The sequence below is a fragment of the Vipera ursinii genome, assembly GCF_947247035.1.
Source record: "Vipera ursinii genome assembly, chromosome: 1".
In the NCBI taxonomy this organism is placed as follows: Eukaryota; Metazoa; Chordata; class Lepidosauria; order Squamata; family Viperidae; genus Vipera; species Vipera ursinii.
In genome coordinates this window covers 237,833,339-237,844,874 of record NC_139512.1, presented here as the reverse complement: position 1 = coordinate 237,844,874, position 11,536 = coordinate 237,833,339, and the positions used below count along the sequence as shown (strand labels likewise).

The window sequence follows — 11,536 nt, the reverse complement described above, 5'->3', positions numbered from 1 at the left end:
CACCTCCGCTAACGAAAAGAAAACTCTCCTGGGCGCCGCTGCCTCCCGTCGCGTCGAACTTCGGTACCTCCGCGTACCTTTTTCTCAAAGGGGGGTAGGGGGAGAGAGAGAGAGAGATGTTCCTTCTTCGCCACCGCCGAACCGGCTGCCGCTGGCGGAGACCTCTTCGCTGGGCAGCCGGCACGTGCTGAGGCGTCGTCGGCTTGGCTTTTTGCAAAGACGGAGGGAGAACGCGGCGACGGCGCGAGCCATGGTCCGCCCGGCGGGCGGGAGGCGTCCCCATTGGAAGAGCCGCGCGCACGTGCTCTCTTTTTTTGTCCCCGCCGCCGCCGAGGCGGCTCGCGGGCCCTCATTCCACGGGCGGGATTCTCTCGAGGCGAGGCGTGAAGAGAGGGCGCTGCCCTCCTCGGATTGCTGAGCCCGGCGGCCCTCCCGTCCTCGCCCAAGTCTCCTAAGCAGCTTTGTAGGCATGGATCAAGCTAGGCTCTGCCAAGCCACCGCAGGCCTAAACGCCTTCCAAGCCAATGACTCTGAGCAGGCCAGGAATTGCAGTCCTGAAGAAAGTTCCTTCTACCAAGATGGCACCCCGTTCTCCTGGAAGGTGGTTCTCACCGTCGTCTTGGCTCTCATCACCTTGGCCACAATATTGTCCAATGGTTTTGTCATTGCCACCGTCTACCAGAGTCGTAAGCTCCACACCCCGGCCAATTATCTCATAGCTTCCTTGGCCGTCACCGACCTTCTGGTATCCATCCTGGTCATGCCTATCAGCACCATGTACACTGTGACTGGGAAATGGACCCTGGGCCAGATTGTGTGTGACGTTTGGCTCTCTTCAGACATCACTTGTTGCACTGCTTCCATTCTCCATTTATGTGTGATTGCCCTGGACAGATACTGGGCCATCACAGATGCCGTTGAGTATTCTACTAAAAGGACTCCCAAGAGAGCAGCGGGCATGATTGCCTTGGTGTGGGTCTTCTCCATCTCCATCTCCATCCCTCCTTTCTTCTGGCAGCAGTCCAAAGCTGAAGAGATGTCTAACTGTGTGGTGAATTCCGACCACATCTTATATACCATCTATTCCACAGTGGGGGCTTTCTATTTTCCTACCTTGCTGCTGATTATCCTTTATGGAAGGATCTATGTGGAGGCCAGATCTCGGATTTTGAAACAGACGCCAAAGAACACTGGCAAAAGATTGACTCGGGCTCACTTAATAACAGATTCCCCAGGATCAACGTCCTCTGTCACTTCTATAAATTGCAAGGTCTCAGAAGCATCCAGTGAAATGGGGTCTCCTGTTTATACGAACCAGGTCAAAGTGAAGGTATCGGATGCTTTTCTGGAAAAAAAGAAGCTGATGGCTGCCAGAGAGCGGAAAGCAACCAAGACTTTAGGGGTTATTTTAGGAGCCTTCATTGTGTGTTGGCTGCCCTTCTTTATCATTAGCTTAGTGTTGCCTATTTGTAAAGATGCTTGCTGGTTCCACATGGCCATCTTTGACTTTTTCACGTGGCTGGGATATCTTAACTCTCTGATCAACCCGATCATCTACACTATGTCCAATGAAGACTTCAAACAAGCATTTCATAAATTGATACGGTTCCGATGCACAAGTTGAATGATAAGTGCAGTTAATTGTAAGTCTCTGCTGTGGAGGCTTGAATGAATGCATTTTGTGTGACTGGTTCTTCAGGTAGGTGATTATTCTTACCATGCTACTGTCTCTCCGGAAAACAGTATCTTTTAATGACAAAATGGAATTCAGTAGAGAGGAGAGCCATGCCAGTTAACAAAGGTTCCCATTCAGGGTAGAGGTAACTAACTACAAAGCAGCCTCCTTCTGAGCCTGGGTTTAAAAATATGCTGCATCTTAACTCTGCTCCCACTAATGTTGCTGAAGAAGTCCTTTTGGCCTTAAAATGAGAGTTGGCTCTGGATTTTGCCTTGTAGAACCATTGTGGTAGGAACTGGAAAGGTTTTGGACAACTTTTGTGGAGACACCCAATCCAACGTGACTGTACTGTACTTGAACTAAGTGACTCTCATCCCATCTCTTCTGCTAGGAGACCTTTGCCTCTCAGACATCTGTGTTTGAAAGTGCTTTGCCATGTTTCCCTCCTTTTTACTGTTAGCTTGCTAAATTAAAGACTATGCAGAGTAGATTATAAATGAATTGCGCATGATGCTTAGTAGTTATATGGATCAGAGATCTGGAAGAACTAGTACTGATAGTCTTATGAAAACCACTCCTTCGCTTGCTTATAATAAATGGGCTTGGAGGAACCTTTGGGGAGCAATCAAATATAGAGAAAACTCAGCATGAGAAGAGCAACTCATCTTTTATTTTGTACAGATGTGCCTTCTTTTTTGTTTTAACAACTTGCCAGTATTCCTCCACCCCTCCAAAAAAGCCAAACTATTCTAAGTGCATAGTGTGAGAGAATGCACGGTGGCCTGCAGAATCAAGTGCCAAAGCTTGCAAGCTTTTTTTCCCTTCCATCCTATCCTATCCTATCCTATCCTATCCTATCCTTAAATAACTCATTATAAGCTATTATTTGGTTCATTTGCATTTTAATTTTAGTTGAAAATCTTCAAAGCTAACTTATATTGTTTTCAAAAAGAAACAAAATGATGTTTATTCCTTATGTGGACACTGATCAAACTGTGGCCATCATGAGTGTAATACTTATTAAATGAACCTTTTCCCTCTGAAAAGGACTCTCTGTAATGCAGAGCAATTTTCCTTTAACAGTAATTTTATAAGCATTTTTTCAAATCTTAATAAGTTCAGTTCCTAAAGGAATCTACTCTCTTTTCCTGATGCTTTCTAGTACAAAATCTCAACTACGGTTTTAATTTCCCTTATTCTTACTCTTCATTCATCTCCTCTCATATTTCCCATCCCATCCTTTCCTGAAATGCTTTGACAAATAGATTGAATGAGTTGGTTCCTCATTATTAATGTCAATAAGGCAGGACAGGACCCAGTTTCAGTATCTGAGAAAACTGCAAAGTTTCTTCGTTATCTGCCGAAAGCCCAGATGCAAAGAATGATTCTTATACCATATTCACTGTTTTGAACAAACTGTATTCAAAACTTTATTACAGTTCATGCTTGCTATGTTATATAATCCTGAAAAGAAAGATGACTGACTCAATACATCCCCTACTATTCAAGTTAAAGGCATGACTAAAATAGCTTTTATTATAGAGGGACACAGTCTGATGCAGGTCCCCTATGGATTATGAACTTTTTTTCTTCTTTTCTTTTGGTGGGGAGGAGAGATCTCCCGGGAATAGGTTTTGTCTCTGATATAAAATTAAGGATGGCACATCAAGCCAGAAGCCTCACAAAAGTTTTGATTAGAATCCTTTTAGAGAGCCTTTCCTTCTGTGATCTGGGTCAGGATTGGTAATAGCTTCCTTTGCCCATGTGTTGGGTTAAGTAGAAAATCTGACTAATGCTTCTCTGTAGTGATAAAAATAGAAGTATAAATTAAGACTTCAATGTGTATAGCCAAGCTGCCCAAAATGAGGAATAGGGAAGAAGAAAAGAAAACGCAATGTATCTTAACTTCTGCAAGATCTAGAGCCGCACCCGGGATAACTTCATGTGACCCATCTTAGCGTTACTCTGTCTTACCTGATTCCAGAAGCCAGGTTAAGGAAGCACAACGGGCACTCACTTTTGCTACCTCATACTCTTCTACATTCTCATGGAATTCCTTGCCATTTTTTCCCTATAAAAGTAGGATCACAGCAGTGATGTTTATAATTTTACTTCCGTCTCCCCCTGGGGGAAAAAACACACCATACGAATGCTTTCATAGTGTGAGTCACTTTCACCCATCCTTGTTAGACAGTAAATAAGATTTATATACTATCAAGAAAAGCATTCTAGCTTCTTTATTCCAAGAGACCTAGAACAAAAATACTGCCTGAGATTACAGCAAATGGGTAGAAGAAAGAAATGTCAAGGAGTGAATGTGAACAAACATAGTAAAATTTTTATATTTTATTTTTGTTGAATTGAAATAAAGATAAAACTTGATTGGATTTTTTATGAGGCCTTTATGGTATTTTTATTTAAATCCAGTTCTTAAAAATGATGGGTGACTTCAGGAAGAAATTGAGAACAAATATTTTACTGACTTTGCAAACATAACTTTCCTCTGTATTACTATCTGGTTTTCATGTGTTTTGTCTGCATTTTTTTCATCTACTGTAGCTATTTCCCAATTATTTTTCCTTGAAAGAGCTGCTAATCTCATTCTGAAAGTCCTGAAATGTAAACTTTTGCACTGAAATGAACTGTACACTGTGGCATAACTTCTTCAGGTTGCTTATTTATGGAAAGCAAATGGTTGTTCAAGAAATATTTATTTTTGTTTTAAATCAGTAAGTGTTGATACTGTAATATTGAGACTTATTTAGCCGCCATACTTCACAGACAGGAAGTGGAATGGATTGCTTGTCTCTTAATACTGTTTGCACTACTAAAGTCTTTTTCAAAAGTGAAGGATCTTGCGTTCCTGTTTGGGGAACTTAGGATAAATGTGAAAGTCCTGTCCTTTCATCTTTTTAATCAATCTGGAATTTAAAAAATAGCCATTTGATGTTGTGATCTTACAGATTTTTTTTAATATGTATGATACTGTTAACAGAAATTTAAAATCATCTGAAATTCTAACCCCTGTTCTGATCCTCTAGGTTGTTAGTATGTACAATTGGAACCTAATTTATTATGTATTTTACTTTATGTTTTTGAAGATTAGATAAATTATCTCTATGTAATAAGCCCAGCAGTCAAAATTTTAAAATTCAGACTATGTTGTTCTGTTCCATTTGCTTTGAAAGGATTGCATTGCAAGTGTTTGTCTTAAATGTAGCTGAAAATCAAACAATAAAAAAAGCTTTACTGTGACAAGAAGAGTATTTGATAGAAATTGTGTTACCAAGGAAGATGATATTTGTTTACTTGACTGAAGTTTTATATCATTTATAAGATGATGAGACAGCAGGAAAAAGATAATAATTAATTGTAGCTAAATTTGGCAGCTGTAATGTGGAGCCACAACAAATTTAATACAGACCAAATATCTTGGGACTGCATTCCACTTCATCAAATATGCAGATGCGATCCTTAACAGTGATTGGGTTCATGCATATACAAAGCCGTGGTAATTTGAATATGTGACAATTGTCTGGATTCATGTAACATGGTAAGCAGTAAACCAAGAAGTATATAATAATTTAACCTGTTATGCAAAGCTGCCAATGTATCTGGTGGAGTTCTTCGTAGGTCCATCCATTCTTGTTTCGGGGATGCTGCAAGACGCTGGATTATTTAATTTAATTCATGTATGCCGCCTTTTTCCCATCATGGAATTCAAAGGATATTCATGGAGGTTTTCAGATAATCTCTTACGAGGCATTGACAAGACGTATATCTTCATATTGCCTTCATTCGTGACACATATACTTGTTTAGATTCAGCAAGATGGCCACATCATATGTCCCTGTCTTTTAAATATCTTTTTAGAAAGGCATAAATTCTGGTATTTATTTTTACTTTCACTGGAGATATTGATGGTAAATCCAAGACTCCTAATAAGGATAAGTGTGGTTTCCCCTTTGCTAGCAAGTGACGCTGGCTTGGAAAGACAAAAGAACATTCTGTGTTGAGCAGGGCATGTGGAAGCTGAGTGGGGAGTCCCATTGTTAGCATGCTGGCACACATACTGTGGTGTGCATTCTTGAGATCAAGGCAGTTCTTGGGCTATAGAAAATATCCTTATTTTAATATGCAAGTAGTTTAGTAATTCATTATCCGATTGGTTTAAAATACTAACAAAGATGATAAAGTATCTGGACGCTAAATTGTATGATAAATGGTTGAGGGAGCTAGGTATGTCTAGCCTATTGAAGATAAGGATATTTTTTTGAGCGGGGAACATGATGACTATCTTCCAGTACTGGAAGGGGCTGTCACAGAGAAGAAGGGAATGATTTATTCTCCAAAGCAGAGGGCAGGACAATAAATAATGGGTGGAAGCTTTGTTAAAGAGAGATCCGATCTAAATGTTAAGGAGAAATTTTCTTACAGTGAGAACAATTAACCAATGGAACAGATTTCCTTCTGGAGTTGTGGGTTCTCTGTCACTGGAGGCTTTCAAAAATAGATTGGACAACAATTTGATTGGAGTGGTATCAGGTCTCTTGCTTTGAGCAGAGGATTGTACTAGAAGATTTTTAGGTCCCTTCCAACCCTATGATTCTATATTCTGGGTTTTTTTTTCCTCCTTTGGAGTAATTGACAGAAAAGAAAATAATTTTCTTCCCCCTTTAGATATTATGTGTCTAGGCCTTGCTTAGATGTAAAAATAACTTAAGCAGTATTGATTTATTTACTGTTCTTGCCAAGTAATTGAATTGAGGCCTCTTTTTTTTCCACACAAGATTCCTATTAACTGCATTAAATGCAACTTGTGAATGTTGCTGACTGGAAACTTGAATATGACATTCCAGTTACTTAAAGATCAGTTTCCTCATTAAGACTCAGTTAAGAAGTTAATCATGCTTACATTCTATTGAAATATGTGGGACTCATGATAGATGAGATTAACTTTATTTTTGAAGCCGGAGAATCAACAAAAGGCCTTTTCTGATGTTTTAAGTCTGCGGACCTGTGCGTGCATGGAGGAGAAGGAATACCATTCATGGTGCAAGTCTCTACCTGTTGATAACAGCATGCTTATAGCTTCCTTTTCTACCATTGGTAATTGCAAAATGCATGGTCCTAATTATGGGAAGGGGAAATCATCCACATTTAATCAGTACAGGTAGTCCTCGACTTACAACAGCTTGTTTAGTAGCCATTTGAAGTTACAATGGCTTTGAAAAAAAAGTGACTTATGACCGTTTTTCACATTTATGTTGTAGCATCCCTGTGATCACGTGATTAAAATTCAGACTTTTGGCAACTGTCATGTGTTTATGATGGTTGCAGTGTCACAGGTCATGTGATCACCTTTTGTGACCTGACAAGCAAAGTCAGTGAGGAAGCCTGATTCTCTTAACAACTGTTTTACTAACTTAACTACACTGATTCACTTAACAGATGTGGCAAAAAAGGTCACAAGATGGAGCAAAATTCATTTAACAAATGTCTCACTTTGCAACATAAATTTTGAGCTCAATTGTACTGTAGTTGTAAGTCAAGGACTACCTGTATAGTTTTGCAGGGATTTTATAGATTTATTTTATTTTATTTTATTTATAGATTTCTGGGATTTTGGATTTTGGGGATAACAAAAAACAGGTCTCTAAGATGTATAATAGTGAAACTCTTAATACGGAATTTATCTAAATTACCAAATACTCATTTCTTGGTTGTGGTCTCAGTATATATCAATTAAGACCAAATATTTCCTCAAAGCTAAATAGCTGTGAGATGCATCTGTTTAAAATGTACATTCAAGCACATCTAAGCCATTAGAGATTTCCAAAATTATTGTAACCTTTTGAACAAAGAGCCTTGGTGGAGCAGTGGGCTAATGCCTCCTTAAGTAACACCAGCTGCCTGCAATTAGTGCAGGTTCGCATCCCACCAGGCTCAAGGTTGACTCAGCCTTCCATCCTTCCGAGGTAGGTAAAATGAGGACCCAGATTGTTGGGGGCAATCAAGCTGACTTTGTAATAATGCCGCTTGGGGTGTGTGTGAAAGCCCTAATAAGCAGGCATATACATAGAATGAAGGGTACTGATAAGCTTGTAAGCCACCCTGAGTCTTCGGAGAAGGGCGGGATATAAATGGAATTAAAATTTTAAAAAAAAATTAAAAAGTGGATTTTTCCAGTAGGAAAATGTATTTTGTCAAATGTACTCCTTGAGGTAAGGTATGGTTGATAAAGTAAATTGAAATGGGTTCTTTCTTTGATTTTCAAACTTTTATTGTATTGGAGCAAGTTTGCAAAGATAAGCAAGGTTAACACTAAATTTAATGTTCTGCCCTAGTTCTCAGTTTGTTGCTTACTTCTAGAAGTATATATGGTTGATAAACTGAATTGAAATGTGTTCTTTCTTTTTCAAAATTTAATTGGCATTGGAACAAGTTTTAAAAGATGAACAAGGTGATCACTAAAATTAACATTTGGTCCTAGTTTACTTATCCCTTACTTTTAGGAGGAATAGAAAAGACCAACATGGGAATATTAATTAATTTGCAAGGAGGGAGAAAATACCTAGCATTTTAAAAAATAAATTTTGTTTCTTGTCTTATTTTCTGTAGTTTTCATTTTTGCCACTTTCTTCTCTTATTTACAACTGCGTACCTCTGATTGAGTAATAATGATATCCATGACCGTGTGTTTGCTTTACTTTTCAAGTGCTGAAGAAGGTAGACTCAGACTGAAGCATGTGTAATACATAGATTCCTTAATTGGCAGGCCATTGTAAATATAATTCTTATGACCTTTCATAAATAATAATAATAATAATAATAATAATAATAATAATATTAATAATAATAATAATAATAATAATAATAATTTTATTTGTATACCGCCCTTCTCCCGAAGGACTCAGGGCGGTGAACAGGGCAAACATATAAAAATACAAGAATACAAATATTAAAAAAGATTAAACAAGGTGCCCAAAACTAACAACAATAAGTTAAAATGCACTAAACACAATGTTAAAATCCAAACCCATCGCCCATCAGGCCAGGCCGGCTTGTTCGAATGTTCGGCAAAAGGAGATAAAAATGAGCTAATTTATCCAAGACTCATACGTGCTCCTCTATTCTTTCAGCTTGTTGCCATTGTCACCCATTGCATAGAGACATTATAGCTAGTCTTTCAGCATGCAGTTGGAATACTCGGCAAAAGAGGACTGCTACCATATAAGAAATAATTTTGGCAATAAGCTTTACTACCTCCTGCAGCATAAAACAGCAAGGAACTCCTATTGAAACATCCTGTGTTTCAATAGCTCCCTTACGTTTTGAGCATAAGCATTCCTAGAGGTTTATGTACTGATGCACACATTATTTCTTGGAAGTGATGCCAGACAGAAATACTGCAGAAAGCTTGTTCATCATAATCCTACACCTAGTTGGCACTGAAAATCAATTCTTGGAACATCAGTTTTGTACCTGTTGTAACTGTTATCTTTTACTGAATTAGGGAAATTACTTAAGTAAGTGTTTTTTAAACTCACTACTCAAAAGATGTCGCAGACAGATCTATAAGATCTTTTTGTGTTAGAACTGAAAAGGAAAAAAAAAGTATGGATATTCATAAGGTAAAAATTTATTTATTTATTTATTTATTTATTTATTTATTTATTTATTTATTTAAATTCCATTTATATCCCGCCCTTCTCCGAAGACTCAGGGCGGCTTACAAGCTTAGCAGTAGCCTTCATTCTATGTATATGCCTGCTTATTAGGGCTTTCACACACACCCCAAGCGGCATTATTAGTTCCCCAGGCTTATAGTCCTGGGTGACTTCAACCTGCCATCACTGGGGGGGTCGTCGGAGTTAGCTCGGGAGTTCATGGCTTCCATGACAGCCATGGGCCTGACCCAGGTTATTGAGGGCCCTACTCACGAGGGGGATCATACTCTCGACCTGGTGTTCCTGTCTGGACAGTGGTTGGATGATCTGGGAGGGGGTTCTCCATCCATCACCCCTCTGTCATGGTCAGATCATTACCTCCTGAGGCTGGTTTTCTGTCATGCCATCCCCCGCCTCTGGGCGGCGGAACCGACCAGGTGGTTCCGCCCCAGGCGCCTAATGGACCTGGACCGGTTCCAGAGGGCGCTTGGGCCGATACCTATCACCCTTACCCACAGCCCAGTCGATGCTCTGGTGGAGGCCTGGGAAACGGCTGCCACCAGGGCACTCGACTGCGTTGTACCCATGCGACCTCTGACTCGGCGCAGATCCCGTTGGGCCCCATGGTTCTCTGTGGAGCTCCGGGAGATGAAGCATCGGAGACGAGGTCTAGAGAGCGGTTGGAGATCCAGCCGATCCGAATCCGACCGATTGCAGTTAAGAACCTTTATAAGGTCTTATCTTGCGGCGATAAGGACGGCGAAGTCTAACTACTTTGCTGCCCTTATCGCATCTGCAGATAATCGCCCGGCCGCCCTGTTTAGGGTGACTCGCTCCCTCCTTAACCAGGAGGTGAGAGAGGATCCCTTGCAGGGACGAGCCGAGGAGTTTAGTCATCATCTGGCGGACAAAATCGCTCGGATCCGGACCGGCCTGGACTCTGACTGGGCAGAGTCTGATGTGGAGGAATCAGGCGGTCTTGAGCATGTTATCTGGACTGAGTTCGACCCTGTTTCCCCTGATGATGTGGACAGGATCATGGGGAGACTGAGCTCCACCACCTGTTTGTTGGATCCGTGCCCCTCCTGGCTAGCTTATGCGGCTCGGGAGGGAACACGAGGCTGGTTCCATGCAGTAATAACTGCTTCTTTGAAGGAGGGTGTCTTCCCTGCCGCCTTGAAGGAGGCGGTGGTGAGACCCCTCCTCAAGAAGCCTGCTTTGGACCCGGCTGTTTTAAACAACTATCGTCCAGTCTCCAACCTTCGCTTTCTGGCGAAGGTTGTTGAGAGTGTGGTGGCGCATCAGCTCCCTCTGTTCCTGGAGGAAACTGATTATCTGGACCCGTACCAATCGGGCTTCAGGCCCGGACACAGCACGGAGACGGCATTGGTCGCACTGGTGAATGATCTCTGGAGGGCTAGGGACAGGGGTTGCTCCTCTGTCCTGGTCCTATTAGATCTCTCAGCGGCTTTCGATACCATCGACCATGGTATCCTGCTGCGGCGTCTCAGGGGGTTGGGAGTGGGAGGCACCGTTCTACGGTGGTTCTCCTACCTCCGGGGCCGTTCGCAGTCGGTGTTGACAGGGGGGCAGAGATCCGCCCCGAGGTCTCTCATTTGTGGAGTTCCTCAGGGGTCGGTTCTCTCACCTCTCCTGTTCAACATCTACATGAAGCCGCTGGGCGAGATCATTCGTGGTTTTGGGGTGGGGTATCACCAGTACGCTGATGATACCCAACTTTTTCTTTCCACCCCGAACCAACCCAGTGATGCCCTCTCCGTGATGTCCCGGTGCCTGGAGGCGGTCCAGGTCTGGATGGGGAGAAACAGGCTTCGTCTCAATCCCGCCAAGACTGAGTGGCTGTGCATATCGGCGTCTCGGGATAACCATGTTATTCCACCTCTAATGATGGGGGGTGAGGTGTTACCCCCCGTTGATAGGGCTCGCAACTTGGGCGTCCTCCTGGATTCACGGCTCAATTTTGAAGATCACATAGGAGCCGTGACCAGGGGGGCTTTTGCACAGGTTCGCCTGGTGCGCCAGTTGCGTCCCTATCTGGACCGAGACGCCCTACGCACAGTCACTCATGCGCTTGTGACCTCCCGTTTGGACTACTGTAACGCTCTCTACATGGGGCTGCCCTTGAAGACCACTCGGAGGCTTCAACTGGTGCAGAATGCGGCCGCGC

The 11,536-nt window shown here is 41.9% G+C and overlaps 1 protein-coding gene across 1 annotated transcript; it reads left to right on the top strand.

Moving 5' to 3' along the window:
- Positions 1-469: 469 nt before the first annotated feature.
- On the top strand, positions 470-1,624 carry HTR1B (5-hydroxytryptamine receptor 1B; the record flags this gene model as incomplete). Its single annotated transcript, XM_083377527.1, has 1 exon — positions 470-1,624. The coding sequence occupies one exon, from the start codon at positions 470-472 to the stop codon at positions 1,622-1,624; it is 1,155 nt and encodes a 384-aa protein (XP_083233653.1).
- Between the last annotated feature and the right edge of the window lie 9,912 nt (positions 1,625-11,536).